This window comes from Seriola lalandi, unplaced genomic scaffold, assembly GCF_002814215.2.
Source record: "Seriola lalandi dorsalis isolate HSWRI2012SDOR001 ecotype SW California unplaced genomic scaffold, Sedor1 jcf7180002054353, whole genome shotgun sequence".
In the NCBI taxonomy this organism is placed as follows: domain Eukaryota; kingdom Metazoa; phylum Chordata; class Actinopteri; order Carangiformes; family Carangidae; genus Seriola; species Seriola lalandi.
Window position 1 is genome coordinate 1,536,637 of NW_019524906.1, and position 17,065 is coordinate 1,553,701.

Genomic DNA, 17,065 nt, shown 5'->3' on the forward strand with positions numbered 1-17,065 from the left:
GAAGAAAAAGCTATTTAAAAAAAGAAAGCAGAAGAAGGAACAAAAATGGGCGGTTGCTAGAAATCCCCTCATGACCACAAAGAGTTGTCAGAAAAGCACAAAAGCTGAGACTTTGGGGAATGTCACTACTTTTGCTTCTCATCCACAGTCAAATCAACTCGTAGATTTTTTAGCCTTTCTTACATCTCTATGAACAGTTTGAATGTTGAGTAATAACATTAACTTGACACGATTTTTAGATGACCATGGAATTAAGTCTCAAAAGTGGGGAAATTGCACACAGCTATTAAACTTCTGTGTGTGGATTGCTGGTCTAACTCCTCTTGAGCTGCAACTTCACCTCATAGACATTAACACATCGATTTAAACTACGCTAACTTAACCATTGCTGAGGCAAAAACGAGGCATCCACAAGTTTGTCTGACTTTGCATAAATAACAATAATGATAAAATGCCAACAAAACTGAACAATCATTTTAGACTGCCACTAAAAAGGCAGATCTCCTTACTTGCTGTCCAAGAACTCCATGATGGGCTGCAGGACGTTGTCAGCATCCTGGGCCACGCTGCTGGCATTTCCTACATTTGAAGTTCCCTTCACCTGAGCCAAGATGTCTCCCATCTGCTTCACATTTTCCTCAATATGAGGCTGGAAACTGCAGAGGAAAAAGTAGAAGATAAATCTAAGTAGAAAGTAGGACATACATCTAAATATACATCACGTTATTGTCAGTGTTTAGGAGTTTGCGGCGCATATTTCGCCAAGTGAGTGTGGATGTTATTGTGTGTGGGCGAGTTTCTACCTGACAGCAAAGACCCTGCTGAGATCATCCATGACATTGTTGAGCTTAACCTGCAAGTCTTTCAGGATATCGCTGGCCTCCACACACAGCTAAGGCACGTAAAGAGAAACACACACACACACACACACACACACACACACACACACACACACACACACACACACAAACAGAAGAGCTGATCGGAATGATTGGGAAATAATAATGTCACTAATAGACACACATGCACATGCACAAAAGGTTTAGCTGATGAATAATAAGAGATGGGGGTTGGACAAAAAAAGGGGAATCACTTACATCTTTTCCACCCATCGCTTCAAACATCTTCTCCAGCTGAACTCTCAGCTGTTGGATGTTGTTGATCAGGATGCAGGGCTGAGGACAAGATAGCATATGTTTGTCTGAAACGCTTCCAAATTCAAAATGCATCAATCTTCTTTTGGTACGGCATTCAAAGAAACAAAGCTTACAAAAAAAAGACATAGATATACTGAACAAAAAGTGTAATGTAATCAACTGATTTTCAAGCATGTTGAGCAGTTAAGCTGAAATGTAATGTTTGTTTAGAGCTGGTTGAGCTAACTCCTCTGCAAGAATCCTATTTGGTTCATCAGGTCTTTGGCCACTCACCACTTTCTCCATGGTGACATAGTTGGCAAACAACTTTGAGATTATATCAGCATAAGAGAGAAGTACATTGCTGATGGTCTGGAGAGGGAAACAAGAAAGAGCACCAGGTCATTAGTCATTAGGGGATAGCTGTAGTTCAGTTTCTGTGTTTAAAAATGATGTGACCTCTATTAAAAAACGTTTTTAAATACGTCTTTCTAGTATATTCATTTTATAAGGTATGATTTAACTACAAATAACATTTTTTCTGAATTTACCTTGGCAAATCGCTTCATGTAGTGTCCTACAATCTGTGGATCTGGACACTCTAGCTTCCTGATGATCTCAAAGCTCTGGTTGAGCTGGGAAAACACATCCACCACCGAACAGGAGAACAGAGCATGCTCTGATGTGACCTGGAACTGTAAGGCAGAAGAGATGCGCAAGAAGATTAAAAACTGGGGAAGGGAGTAAATAGGAGGCGGTGTGGCAGATTGGGGAAAAGAGTAAAAGAGAGGGATGAGTAGGGGTAGCAGGTGAGAAGCTGGGATTCAAGGCAGGCTAGGAAGATGTGACCTCTGGGCACCTAGGACCATACAGATGGACTGTTTGACGCGATATTAAACTGAACCTTTGATATCTTTCACTGCATGTACAGAGCCTCAGACATACTGCCAGTTAGACAGCCATTGGCTGACAGGTGGGAGCTCCTGTCTGTCTCCTTGTAATTGGCTGCTGGTTTGTGCCTGGTCCCTAATTGGCTAGAGGTGAGTGTGTAGGTGCTCTTCCAGGGAGTCTGGGTAATGAGGTGAGAACAGCTTTCCTGCAGTCAAAACTCTAGAATAAGGCCATTAATTCACAATATCCTTCTGTCACATAGTTATCTACCTCCTCAAGCACACGCATGTCTCATCCACACTTCTTTCAACTTCCGAAGAATCTCTTTAAAGGACGAAGCACTTGTACTTAAACACCCTCTTAGCCCAAACACACTTTCTGCTTTGAGTCTGCGCTGCTGTGTCCATGCCTCTGTTGCTGCCTTTGAAGAATGCAGGAGAGGCAGGGGGAGTGTGGGAGGCAGAGCAGGAGGGAGGAGGAAACTTTGGCTGATAACTTGTGTGACAGAGGAAGGATGGATTACAGTAATTCTGTTTGAACAGCGAGAGCGACTCAGCATTTCCAGAGGAGTGAAGGGGGAGATAAGGAGAAGAGAAGATGCAAACTTTTACCCCATCTTTTTTGTCTCTTTCCAAAGCACCGTGCAGAAAGTCCCGAGACACTTCCTCGTTTTCGTCCAGCCACTGGATGACAAATGGCTCAAACCACCTATGGAGAGCAGAAAACCAGGAACCCAAAATTACACAAGGAAAAAACATTTAATCCTATATCCTTATTTTCTGCTTTCAGTTTGTGTATGGCTGTGGAGACAGTGTTGGTCGAGCAGCTACTCACGCAGGATATTCAGGCACTCTGCTTTTAAAGAAGGGCAGGTCTTTGCAGTACTCGTTGTACAGCCACTTGACCTTGAAGTGCAGGTTCATGTAATCTGCACTCTTGCACAAGCGATTTTTTTCATGCTCTGAGAGAAAGAATAAAGCAGACAAATTTGTGTTGAGTTAAAAGCTCATTTTTCCTGGGTGTTTAGTCTAAGTCCACCTGCAGTTACCGCAGATCCACTGAGCATACAGAGGCATCAGCCCAGAGTCAAACACACATCCTCGTGGACTTGTTGAATATAATCGATGGCTTAAGTACATCACGTTTTGTGTAGCTGTCATAGCAGAGCTCAAGGCCATTACAAAAAGAGGGCCAATCACACCAATTTTGTTGAAAGAATTAAATATTAATCAAACCCAAAATTGAGTGTGACCCTTTGGGCTTTGCATAATTTGGAAAAAAGTTTTTTCTTCCCTAACACTTCTTCAGTCTTTCATTTATCAAAACCAAACTTGGTATGGGAGCGGGGACATTTAGGATCCATTTTTCTGATCATTTTTCAACTGGGAAATATGGCTACCGCAAATAATGTAGTCGTCTGTGTGCGCGGGGTAACACAAAACCAACCATAAATCAAACAATTTGTGTATAATCAGTGCGATACTTAATATTTCTTCAACAGAAGATAATGGACTTTTCAATATCCATTTGAATGTAGATTAACCAAAATTTATTCCCCTGTGCTATGGCCACTCTGAGCTCCATGGCCCAAAAATCACAGGAACCCACTATGTATTACTTGTTTTGTCTGCCTGTATATAGTAATGGAGCTGGATTTTAATTTCCCATTTGGGGACAATAAAATCTGTCTATCTAATTGGAAGCTCCATTAAGGCCAGTTAACTGTTTCTCGAAACCCATTTGATTAACTGTCATGAAATTTGGTCCATACCTTCATGGGATGTGGAAAAAATATTCTCATGTGGTCAAAACTACCCGCCTCCTCTGTGGCGTCTCCCATATTAGCATATAACTACTTGTGATTGTTTAATGACTATTAAATCTTCAGGACTGATTTTGAACAGACCTAATAAATGTCATTTATACTGATTAAAGTACTTTAGTAGTATTTACAGTATCAGTATTTACATGTAAACCACTGGAAATAGTAAAGTAATTAATTCAACCCTCTAAATATCATTATGATGTTCAAATCAGCTGCACTTTATTGTCTTTTGTGTCTGTGTGTTTGGTCATTAGTGCAAATCTAACAGCTCAGAGTATCAATGATATGCACTCACCCTCCATTGCATATTTCATATCCTGAGCAAACAGGTTCCACATCACTTCAGCACTGATTTTACCCACATTGAGCTCCTGGGGAAATCTTGATGGATGAGAAAAGGAGACAGGCTTACTGTATATGCAGTTTGAAAGGAAACAGATAACAGCCTGGAAGTGGAAAGTGTGTTTGTAGAGGTATTAAGAGAAGATTCAGGGTAAACAGTGCAAAAGGAAATGAAAATGCCATTAATAAGGAAATGTGATCAAATTTGATGAAAATGATGAAAGAGGCTTAGAGAGAATACAGAAACATACTGGTTTAGGCAGGGAGTGTAGGAGTTCTTGTCCTCCTCGATGATGGAGACAATAAGTGTGATGAGTTTGGACCAGAAGTCCAGATTCTTGATGCTTGGTCCCTGCTCCTCAGGAGGCACGGCGCCCTGCTTGGCCTGGAATCACAACAAAATTAACACAGAGGTCCTTTTTTTTATCTGACTTTTGCCTGCTGGTCATTTTACTTAAAATATGACACAGCTTATCCTATATACCATCCATACTCTGCAGATAAATATGTTCTGATAATTATGTAAAGAGTTTTTAAAGCCAAACCATGTCTGTTTTTTACTTTAAAGCCACGCTGCACACATCAAACCTCTAGTTACATATTGGATAAGATAACCAAGGGGCAAATCTTCCGAAAAGTAACATAGTCCTGAAATTGTGTGACCATTCACTACTCTCAATGTGATTTTACTAATGTTATTTTTTATTGTCGGAGACAGAGAGAATTTTTTGAAGGAAATTCTTGACTGTGTTGTTAATTCAACTTCTCATACATATTCAACATTTGCTGTTCAAACAGCTTTAAACAGACTCCGAATGTCAACTGTCTGGATGACTTCTTTGAAATAGCTGAAGATGTGCAGGAAGAAAAAAAACCTAAGCCGAGCCCTGCAGGGGTTGACGAGTGAAGAATGATCTTGCAGAGATTTCAACAAAATATAGCAACGTCCCTCAGGATGAAATGTTTTATTCAAAGGAAAAAATGCTTATTTGAAATTCACCAGAGAGTCTGAATGGGGCTGGTGCTTTAATGAGGACTCAAAGCAAGTTCTAGAAATCCCTGTTGAAATCTGGTGCAGGACTGATGGAGGGAAGAGCCTGGTCCACTCAGACTGAGAGGATGATGGGGACACTCCTCACACAGACACAAAGTACACACATGCACACACACCAGAGTCACAATGCATTTTACACATCACTGAAGCCACTGCAGAAATCAAGCAAAGAGGGTGGTCTTATTCAAAAATCCTTTAGTACAAGTAATATTTTAGCCAAGCAATGTGATTAGTCAAGGACCAATCAAGGACACCTCAACTTATAAGAGTTCATGAAGAAAACTCCTGGCCAAGTTTGAAACAATTACTAAGTCAACTCTTTCTGTGAGTTTGGAGTTAGACACTGATTTATCCTGTTTGTTTCTTCTGAGAAAGTCAACCAAATACAGGCCAAAGAAAAGTAAAAGTACACTAATCTTTGGACATTTGCAACAAAAAAGTTAATTCCAATGATATCTAGCACCGAGCTGACAATACAGGGTGGCAGCTGATCTAGGCACCACATCAGAGCTACCAGAAATTAACAAAGTAATTAACTATATGTAGACAGAGTGACTACAAACTGGCCATTAAAAGTGCTCCATAGACAAACCTGGCAACCCAGAGAAAACAGACTGGGTTGGTTCTGCCAACAATCAGAGGTAAAGACAGAGCAACACATATTGCTATGGTATCGTCTTTACTAAAGTGCTAAGTGCCAAGTTGTATTTACCAAAATAAAAGTCAAATACAGAGTATTTGACACACACTCACACCAAAATAAAATGTAATATTTACTTGGGGAAAAAAACAAACAATGTGATGTCAGTCTGAGGGAAAACCAATAGAACATATGAAAATATACTGAGCTCCCTAAAAATCTGCCTTGTCTTTTTGATCATATATTTCAGAGAGAGAGAGAGAGAGAGAGAGAGAGAGAGAGAGAGAGAGAGAAAGAGACTTTCACTCACACCCACACAGACATCCAGTTTGTTTCTGCTTCTTACCGGGTCTGTCTGATACTCGCGGCTGTAGAGCTCATGACAGTTATTAAAGATGTACTCGTAGGTGGAGTTGAGACAGGCTTTGACACAATCTTTCACCACCTGACTGGCTCTGGGTGGAGACTGAAGTTCTTGGACCTGAACACACAGAGAAAGCGAGAGTGAGAGACAGTTCAACTAGACAAGTCACTGACTCATTAATTCACCAGATTATTGCACTTCAGAATTGTGTTCATGGTGGTCTCTGTGACAAAGACAAAGAAGATAGGATTCTTCCTTGAAATTCAATTCTAGGTTAATTTTAAAATGAACACTTTGAACACCAATAATAGTCTTATAGGTAGGCTGAGTTAATGGAATAGAGTAGACAACCAAAATGTCTCTGAAGGAAGGTGGAAGAATAAGGGACTGTACCTTCATTCTGAAGAAGGTGATACTGGTGAGGAGGTCCACTGTGGACTTGAGGTCCTGTAGCCTTTCAGGACTGCTGGCTGGGAAATTGTTCTACAGTCACACAAAAAAAAAAAACCCAAAAAACAGTGAACCAGCAGCAACAGATGATATCACATCCATCTTTGTCCAGTGTGTTTTCTTTGTCCATGGACAAGATCCAGCACAGTCGCAAAATTTCCACTGCCATCGAACCCTTACACTTGTTACTGTGTGAGTGTGCATTGTTTGATGAATGTGTCTATGCATGTTACAGAGGAGCTGTCATTCTAATTAACACATCCAGCTGCTTTGTTTTACCGTTTCTCACAAAGAGAGAGATATCACAAGGAAGAGAAGCATTGCAGATATTACAGAAGATAAACACGTAGGTATAAACAGTGAGATGGAGATATATCTTACTCGGTACATGGACAGGTCGATCCTCAGAGAGTTGTGCAGCTGATCTAGAAGCTTGACAAATCGCTCTTTCTGTGGGTATTACAACATATATAATAACAGATTTTAACATTATACAGAAACACAAAATACAGAAATTTAGCATCATGAAAAATAAGTGTTTAGTCAACACAAGAATTATGGTATTGTGGTTTTTGGATAAATTTGAGAACTGTGACACCTGTTGAATTTCCTGTTTCTGTTAAATGTTCATGCAGTGACTCACCCCGAAGTTAGAGGCAGCAAAGCGGTCAGAGGCAGAGACGTTGTTAGTTGCCTGGGTGGTGTGGGCGTAGTAGGCATTGATGTTAGCCAGCAGGGTGCTCATTACTGCAGGCACACCTGGGCACATGTACTTAGATGACAGGCAGGCAAAGTGGCTGCAAACGAGGGAAAGACATGTAAGCAAAAACTGGATACTAACAGCGTACAGAGAGCTCGACGCATGAAAACAACCAATGTTGCATGCAAACCACCGGGTTCTGACAGGAACATACGTCATTGCCTGGTAGATGGACTCCACTCCATAACGCATGGCAAACTCATCCACAATCTCCTGAGGAGTCTCCTCGAAGTAAACCTTCCATGCATCATCCCCTTTAGCATCAGGGATCTTCACCACACCGTTGTTCTGGATGTCTGTCACATAGTGGAAGAGGTTCTACAGAGAGGAAATGTGAAAGAGTTAGGGAAAGAATTGAAGGAGATGTATAGAAGATACATTTCTCTGTACAATAACAAAGCAGATTTCAACCTCTTAACCTGTTTAACTTTAAATGGCTGAGCTAGTTAAATTAGCCATTAAACTAAATTATGAGGCCAACACAAGGTGCTGTAATGGCTACTCAGCCATAAAGCGTTATGCTGCTGTAAAACATCTTGAGTTGGCTTTGTGGTTTATGGCCACTTATCTGCAGCAATAACAGTGGTCATTTGTCGGTTAAGGTTCAGCTAATGTGCTCTGCTGAGTAATGGGCAGAGTAATGATTTCATACAAGGCTGTGATTGGTCTACAGTCAATCAGCGAAGTTCTCCGCACACAGCGACGCAGACTTGAAATGTGTCTGATGTCTTAGCTGTTGAAAGAGGTCTTTACCTCAGAGCTAAGCAAACTTCACAGAGTATTAACTTAAGTTTAATTTGGAATGAATCCTTTATGGAAGCGAACATCAGTCAAGTAAATGAACCTGTTTGGCATGGCTCATTAGGGCGACTTGGCACAGAGATACACGCAGGCACACACACACACACACACACACACACACACACAAAGGGCTGAAACAGTAATATAAATTCATATGTTTTATTTAAATGCCCAATCTGCTTGTGTACAGGTTCATATAGAGATCATAGGGCCTCAAAGACATGGCATGCATAGTGTTGTGCATATTGTTTCACCAACAATGAACTGACCACTGCACACTACTGCAGAGTGGACCTTTATGTAAAAGCACAGGAATAAGTATCAGCAGTAAAAATGAATTTAAGTATCTAAAGTAAAAGAACAGCACCTTTCAGAGGGAAAAGTTGTAGTTCAAAGTTTTACATGTATATGTATATGCAGGTTCTTTCTTTTCATTCTGCAAAAAATAGTCTTATAGATGAATGTAGTGAAGAATTACAATATTCCCCCAGAATTAGCATTGGAGTAAAAATATACAATCTCACAAAATGCACATCAGTATTTTAAATACAACTCAAGAGATTTATTTTCAAACATACTAACACACACACTGAGCTTACTTCATGCAAACAGGTGTACTGAACGTGATATGGGGCGACCGTCTCCTCTCCTTTGATCTCTACATTAATGTGCATGCGGATAGCTCCAGACACAGCTGATTTGTCTGTACGCTTGTCTGTGAAGAGCACAAGACAGACAGCAACACAGTTACCAAACTCACTGCTAAAAAAAAAACTCAAGGAGAAGTTAATGAGTCATATAACTGCAAGGTCAGGACAGCTGATTATTGGATTAGTGCAGCAGAAGTGACGTGAACTTTAAATTCAACTGACCGAGATTGTACCAGACGTCCATCTCTCCACTCAAAGTGCGGACCTCGATGATGGTTTGACCGAGGAAGTCGTCTGACTCCCGCTTGAACTTCTGCTTCACACGAGACTTAATGTCATCGTCCTCATCCCACACACGCACCTTGATGCGATCTGAGGAGTTGTGACACTCACTACATAGACAGAAGCAGAGAATCAGCCACACGTTACCTTGACAGTTGGCCAAGAAGAGCAGATGGATTACTATCTTGACTTATTAAATATGAAACTGTAGACACAAAATCTAGCCATAAACAAATCTGCATTGATTATAGTTTACCAACAGAAAGCAGATAAAAATGTATATCTGTGACACTGGAACCACTAGAGCTGAAAGGTTTAATCAACAACACAGATAAGTGATCAATTATTTAAGTCATTCATCAAGCCTCCCTGTTTTATATAATTGTAAATGAAATATCTTTTTAACTGTTCTTTTGGCCAAAACAAGCAATTTAGAGACGTCACCTGGGGCTTGATTAAGTGGAAAAAAATGACCAACATATTAACTGTTAAAGAAAATAATCATTGAAACCCTAACTACCACAAAGTTCACACATATTTTTTTTCCAAGAGGTCTCGACTCACAAATTAAACGTCTCCTCCCATACAGGGTTGAGATTCCCGTAGATGGTCTTTGTCCTCTTTTTGGTCTTTCCCACCTGGACGGTGACGTAAGGATCACTGGAACCAGTTTTATCCTTGGCTTGGAGACCCTGGGCACACAACACTAGACAGAGGGGAAAAAAGGCCAAGCTCAGCCACTCTGTGAGTGTGTGTGAGTGTGTGTGTGTTTGGATGCAAACAGATACTTCTTAACTCATTTGACCTTCTGCTCTATTGCCCCACAAATGCCACCTGTGCTCTCTTCATGCAAATGTTAGCTTGTCTCTTTTCATAGACACAAACACCTGACATGTGTTGGCTCCTCTGACTTTGATGTTGACCGTGTTGGCCAGCTCACTTCAAAGCTACTGTACTGTACTCCCCTCTTACCTGTGATGCTGATCTTGGCCGACCATTTAGAGGTGCCATCGAGCACGCTCTGTTTGATCTGCTTCATATGGGTGACATGAGTGGATTTGGGGACAGTGAACACTTCCTGAATGAGTTCAAAGATCTCTGGTTTGTTCCTCTCGCGGATCTTCATGCGGTCCTTAAGAACCATGATGATGTTCTGGGTTCGATCCTCCGCACCATGCTTGGAGCTCTTCTCTGCTGCCCCTGGTTAGTGGAACAATTAAGAAAAGGATCAGATATATAAAGGCCTATAGAAATGATTTGCAATGAGAAACCTATGGTTTTTAGTTCCTATTCAGTTATTAATTATGACAGAGAAGATTATTGCCTGGAGCATAGCATTCTGTAACTTATAAGAAAGCAATTTGAAAATGGGAAATTTAATTCAGAGCAGAGAAGAAGACTGTGGAGGTGATGACAAACTTGGTTATATTTCCTGAATGAGAAGCGGACACATTTGCAGAGCTATAAAATGCTGTGGAAAAGAGAGATGGAAAAGAGAGGTGGATGACAACAAAAGATAAATGGCTTTTAATATCCTCTCAAGAAAACAAGGAAAATACGAAAGTAGGAGTGAGAGGAGAAGGAAGATGAGGTTGGCACCTGACAAATACAGATAAGGGAAAATAGATGGACCAGATAGTTTACTCTTATTAATAAAAAAAGCAGCACTGATGCAGACGTCTAAAACAAAGTCAGCAAATGGTTATTTGGCTCTTAAATATTTTTCATATGAAGTCTGTTAGTTTAGCTTGGCATAAAGACTGGGAACTGTGGGAAAGAGTTGGGCTGGGTCTGTTCACATGTAACACAAAACCAACAAAGTTTAATAATTAACACGTTATATCTCAATTCTTTAATCTGCATAAAAAAAACCAAAGCATAACAAATAATTTTAACTTTGGGCATCTTTATGCTAAGCTAAGCTAACCACCTGTCGGCTCCAGCAACATATTTATAATACAGACATGCCAGTGGTGTCAATCTGCTCAACTAACTCTTGGCAAGAATGTAAATAAGCTATATTTCCCAAAATGTCAGACTACTCCTTTTAACAATGAATTCTGGGATTCACACTTGAATAGTCTTGTGTTTTAATATGGGGCAAACGACGAAGGCATTTCAGCTATAAACTATCATCAGGGTTCGTTGTTTGCCCCATATTGAAATACAAGACTTTTCAAGTGTGAGTGCCGGCATCTCCTTTTAACAATGCATAAATTGACCAAAATAAACAAAACAGGAAATAAAAACAATAATTTTACAGGGATAAAATGGGGATAATGTTTTCCAACATTTCTCTTACTTTGCAGACAGTCAGCATTAAGTAGATCTTGGCACTTTTCGTGGCATTTGACTCCACACTCGGTACAGCGCATGCCCTGGCGAGCAATACCCCACAGCAGCCCCTCACACTCGTAGCAGTAAGTGGGCGTGGTGGCGGTCCACACCTCAAAATTATGCGGGGTGGTGCAGGAGATGGGGTATATGAGGGCCTGAAGGGTCTTCTTATAGACGTGACTCTTCTACAGGGGTACGGAGGAGAAAAGTGCAGGGTCAGAAGAGTTAAAAAGCCTTTAGGCGTGTTGTGAAATATTTCGATGTAATAGAGTGAGCACTGACCAGTTCTTCATTATGCAGGGTGCTGGACGTCAGGGCCGAGGTGATACCGGCTTTCCTGGAGTTCTGAACCAAAGACTGAGTGACAGGAGGGAGACAGGGTCATTTCTGTCAGCTCCCACTTTAATATCTTATTTTTCTTTTTATCGAGACAAATCTCAGTGCAACCTATGAGACAATGTGTATTAATACAGTCTGGCAATGTTTTCCTGAATAGTTACAACAAGCTGGAGGTGACAGCTGAAGAATTTAAAGTGCTTCCTTTTTCTTTTTTTTTTAAAGTGATCAACTTGCTGGTGAGACTAGAAAATTAGTATACCCTCATAATAGTCAATAATCAAGTGTGTTTCTAGAGCAAATTGTTTCAGTGTTACTCACCATAGCCTGTAGCAATGAAATGAAGGTGGGGGGAAAAAGGGAGATTTAATATTAGAAAAAGGCAAGAAAGAGGAAGGAATTTCCACAGAATAAAAGATGCAAAAGAGGTGTTGAGAAACTGAAGCATTTATTCTGCATCTGCTGAAGTCTTTGTGATTAAACAAGAATCTACAGTCAGATGTGGAGACTTGCAGGGCGAGGCACCCACAGCTGCAACAAGACTTGAATATCTGATATGTGAATGAAATAGCCTGTGATCGCTGCTCAGGACCCCAGCCGGTGTGATCAATTACCTGAGACACTGACATGTTGTGAGTGTGTGTCTGTGGGATAGAGAGGGAGAGAAATATAAGTGCACCTGCTTGTAACTGTCTGTCAGTGCGTAGTGGCTGTAACTGCATGACAGCAGGATTTATTAATGAAGACAGTCATCCAAGGTAATGTGTGGTAACGCTTGGATCTGGGATGTTTATGAAAACAGCACACTGAGCTTTATCTGGCAGTAGATATAAAAAGCCAAATAGCTGCCCTTTTTTCCAGGCTACCCTCTGTTAGCCTATTTCTGTAATAAATCAGTAGTTTGACATTTTGGGGAAAATGCTTATTTGTTTTCTTGCCAGGAGTTAGATGAGGAGATTGAAGCCACTCTCAAATCTGTGCGGTAAATATGAGGCTACAGCAAGTTAGCTTAGGTTAGCACAAACAGGGGGTAACACCTAGCCTGGTGATGTCTGCAGGTAATAAAATCCACCTACCAGTACCTCTAAAATTCACTAATTATTCTTGATATTTCATTTGTTTAATTTATACAAAAAAAACAACATAAAAAAATTGCAGTTTTATGGCGAGTTAGCCAAGCTAGTTGCTTTACCCTGCTTCCAGTCTTTATGCTAAGCTCAGCTAACCAGCTGCTGGATGTAGCTTCATATATTGAATGGGCAGGTACGAGAATGGTAACAATCTTCTCTTCAAACTTTCAGTACGAAAGAAAACAAGCGTATTTTAAGGTTTTCTGTCATTTGTCTTTCTGAAAAGAAAAATATGGCACAGATGCTGTGTGCTTCTATCCATATCCTGCGCTTAATGTGTATCTACATGTACTTGCTAGTAGAATTTGAGCCTCCTGTCATTTTAACAAAGGTAGAAAATTTATAATGATGATTAGACAGTCAAACAAAGTGACTTGTACATGAGATACAGGTTTCTCTAGTGGATTTATATTTTTCACAGTTGTGTCACTAATGAGCCAGTGTCAAGCAGGAATGTGGACGATGGCAGGGTAAGGTTGTGAAAAGGTCTGTTATATGACAGCATCTAGCAGACATCAATGTCAGTCAGTGGAAAACTCTGGCCTTGCCAGTGGCCTCTCAGCCATTCGGCTTGCCCTGTCATGCTGTAACAGCAGGGAAATGTATCATCTGTAGGCACAGTAGACGCAGTGCAATGGGCTCAAAGACAAAGAGGAAGAAAAGGAAAGCGTAGGAGAAATTAAAAAAGAACAAAAAAAAGATAAAACAAACAAAAAGAAAGCAGAGAGTCAAGATAAACAGAACAGGAGTATTTACAGTAACTAAGTGCGCTGACTGCTGAGCTGAGTGATAGATGGACCAGGCAGATGTGAGACACTTTAGTCAGGGAATATAAAGAGATTAGTGCAGAAACTCACCAGATCTCTGACCAGAGGCATAGCTTTCCTCTTCCTGAGGTCTGGCATGCTGTCAATGCTATACAGAGCGCCACCCATTCTGGAGACAAAACATGCACATAACAGGATTCAGCAACCCTTATTTTTGTAGCTACAGTTGAACCTGGACACGACAACTCAATTAGACATTAAGGCCATGGGCTTGGCTTTGGGTTGGTAAGTTATAGATTTTCAATGACCGTAGTAATAACAGCGTCATGGTTACTTACCCTGCTGATAAAAGCAGAGAGGCGATGCCGACACTTTCTCCTCGGGCCTGTGGAGAGAGACATGAGATGAGAAAGAAAGGCGAGCAGGGTGCCGTTAGAGCTGTGGCTGGAAAAATGGGAAGCCTAGCATTTCATAGTACTGTACTTATTTTGTCCGTTATACTGAGAAAAACAAAATCAAGAGATATTGCATGGTGTTCCTTGGAAAAAAGCAATATTTCATGGCGAGTTTCACTAGTAGCTGTTGCCACCATAACTGAAAGTGTTCCCAGAATTCACAAATGAATAATACAACAGTGGTACAAGTGGGAGATAGAAAGAAAAAGGGGAAATGAGGAAAGTGTTACAGCTGAGTTGTGTCTTTCTTAGTGCGTGTGGTGACTACTGACATCAGCAGTGGCTTCTCTGTGTTTGAGGATCATAGTAAAAGTAGATTACAGCCAGATGGCTATCCATGTAATCATTCTTCTAATTCTATCTGCTCTATTATAGAAAGACACGTTCTTTGTCTGCCTGCCTGTTCAGAGAACAAAACAGCGCTGATGCTCACGTCACACCGAGGTGCAGAAATAGTCATGATTGGTAGAAACGTCTGACTTTGAAAATGACACTTAACAGGCTTACAGCAGCTTCCTATGTGTTGCTTGGCTCTCCATAAATTGTCTATGAGCTGTACAGGATACATACAACATAAATTAGACTGATTAACACACTATTAGCCACACCCACCTGAGAGTCTGCTCCAGCCATGGGTAATCAGAATGGACTACATGCAAATCGCTACGAGGATGGCAAACAACTGAAAAGAAAATAATGAAATGGCAAAACAATACAAGGGGTAAACAGAAACTATCAAATAAACACAAGACAATACAGTGTAATCCACAGCAATAACCAAACGCTGGGAAAAATGGTGGACCAGTCAACAATAAGCTGGAAAAAAAATCACAGTAACAGTAGGACATGCAGGGGCTGATGCAACAAGTCAGTGAGCTCAAATAGTAGACTTATGAATCAAAGCTGAGCAACAACAGAGAAAACATACTGTATTACCCACTGTAATGAGCACAGGCATTCATCTGGCATGAACGGATGCAAATGCACACATATGTGTACAAAGATACACGGAGAAACACACACACACACACACACACACACACACACACACACACACACACAAAGGCTGTACCTCTTGCAGCTGCAGTCGCACTCTGCTGAAAAGTCGAAGCCAGTTGGCTTTGGCTCTGGCAGGACCAGGTTCCATGAGTTCTCTCTTTGGAAAGCTACAGGAATGATTGAAGAAGGAAGAACGTTTTTATAGTTATTAATATATGTGTATGTGTGTGCTCAATTAGCTAATTTACTTAAAGTACAGTGATTATGGAGACAACTGTCATAGAATAATATTTTTGATAATTATTCTTTTATTTTTTTTATAATAATGGGAAACTCCATTGAGTAGCTCTTTAACTGGATGATGTACCTGTGTCTTCTTTGAAGTCTCAAGCAAAAGTAACATTTGAAGAAAACATTATGATTAAAAAAATGCAGATCTTTTTTTTTTTTACTTTTATTGGGTATTTCATTAAAATGCTGCTGGTTCAATCTCTATGTATATACTGTATGTGCTTATTGTTACTTGAATCAAGAGCCACGATAAAACCCTTTGCAGAAATGTTGCTATCTCAGTGACGACAGTGTGTGGGAGCTTATTTGAGATTTTTTTCCTGTATGAAGCTGTCGGGGTAAGAGCAGTGTTCACCTTGGAACAGGAGGCTCCTCCGTTTTCTCTTCGGGAGCTGGAGGGATGCTTTCTGCGGCTGGAGGCTTCTCGGTGGGTAGAGGTTCCTCCTCAGATTTGGGCTCAGCCTCCGGGGGCTTGGATTCTGGAGCTGGAACCTGTGATATAGTTGTAGAGGTGGATGTAGTGGTGGTAGACATATCTGGCTGTGCAAGTGCAAAGGTAGGTTTGGTGGATTCTGAACTGAAAGGGGGTAACGTGTCGTCCTGTGAGACTGGAAGGAGACCAGGAGCTGTGGCTGGGGGCTGGAGCTGATCAGGGGCCGGGTGCTGCTGTTGTTGCTGCTGCTGCTGCTGCTGCTGCTGCTGCTGCTGCTGCTGCTGATGCTGATGCAATGATGGCTGCTTCTCCAGCGGTGGCCTGGTGGTGGACAGACCATCAGAGGCCGGCATCAGGGTAGGGGCAGTGCTTGTGGGTGTGGGGGTGTAGGGTGGTTCCTGGTCTTCACTGAGCGTGCCATCAAGCGGATACATATCTTCATCTTCCTCATATGGCATCTCTTCCTCATCTTCATAGTTGTACTCTCCTTCCTCCCCGTAAATGTCTCCCTCGTCTTCATCATACAGCGCCCCCTCCTCCCCTCCGTCTTTGAGGTAGCCTCCCTCGTCACTGTAGACGCCTTGGGGGTCTTCGCCATCCCAGCCTGGGGAATCCTCTTTGCTATAGCTGACCGAGGAGTGGCAGGAGTGGTAGGAATCGTTTTCATCATAGAACTCCGAACCTCGCAAGCTCTCGCCGTCCTCAGGAACAAACTCCTCACTGAGCTGAGAGCTGCCTCGACTCAACTCGCCTGATGAGGCGTAGCGACTGTCTGTGGGACTAAAGGGAGGGGGAGATGCAGAGACATGTCAGACACACTCACACAGGTTTGAAAGTAAACTAAGGGAGTTCCCAGAGTTGTATCATAAGGAGTTTAGTTGTCACAGTGACACTTAAGGAACTTGTGTTGGGGCCAGGGAGGGAGACAGCTAACCAATAGGAAAAGAGGAGTGACTTTAAACCAACCAATCAGGAAACTTAGAGCAGGGGATCAGACTAGTGATGCATCTATGTAACTGTAAGAGGAATCAGCTTTTTAGTAATGGGGAAGGTTACTATGGATACTAGTTCACTCAGAAGATAATACAGAAACACACACCATACAAAAGCACATGATTAGAA

The 17,065-nt window shown here is 41.4% G+C and overlaps 1 protein-coding gene across 1 annotated transcript in view; it reads right to left on the minus strand.

Annotated features, from left to right (window-relative positions):
• Positions 1–16,752, minus strand: part of LOC111656358 (protein unc-13 homolog A-like) — a gene marked incomplete at its 5' end in the record, with an annotated part of 40,742 nt that extends 23,990 nt beyond the window's left edge. Inside the window, 25 exons of the mRNA XM_023408048.2 lie at positions 510–656; positions 804–892; positions 1,098–1,175; positions 1,431–1,508; positions 1,688–1,831; positions 2,639–2,735; positions 2,862–2,988; positions 4,148–4,233; positions 4,446–4,579; positions 6,235–6,369; positions 6,646–6,735; positions 7,084–7,152; positions 7,346–7,499; positions 7,617–7,780; positions 8,863–8,978; positions 9,136–9,305; positions 9,760–9,901; positions 10,168–10,395; positions 11,498–11,717; positions 11,815–11,889; positions 12,190–12,195; positions 13,856–13,934; positions 14,104–14,150; positions 15,293–15,386; positions 15,866–16,752. Of these exons, the coding sequence (XP_023263816.2) occupies positions 510–656; positions 804–892; positions 1,098–1,175; positions 1,431–1,508; positions 1,688–1,831; positions 2,639–2,735; positions 2,862–2,988; positions 4,148–4,233; positions 4,446–4,579; positions 6,235–6,369; positions 6,646–6,735; positions 7,084–7,152; positions 7,346–7,499; positions 7,617–7,780; positions 8,863–8,978; positions 9,136–9,305; positions 9,760–9,901; positions 10,168–10,395; positions 11,498–11,717; positions 11,815–11,889; positions 12,190–12,195; positions 13,856–13,934; positions 14,104–14,150; positions 15,293–15,386; positions 15,866–16,752 (3,656 nt within the window). The remainder of the gene's footprint in view (positions 1–509; positions 657–803; positions 893–1,097; positions 1,176–1,430; positions 1,509–1,687; positions 1,832–2,638; positions 2,736–2,861; positions 2,989–4,147; positions 4,234–4,445; positions 4,580–6,234; positions 6,370–6,645; positions 6,736–7,083; positions 7,153–7,345; positions 7,500–7,616; positions 7,781–8,862; positions 8,979–9,135; positions 9,306–9,759; positions 9,902–10,167; positions 10,396–11,497; positions 11,718–11,814; positions 11,890–12,189; positions 12,196–13,855; positions 13,935–14,103; positions 14,151–15,292; positions 15,387–15,865) is intronic.
• Between the last annotated feature and the right edge of the window lie 313 nt (positions 16,753–17,065).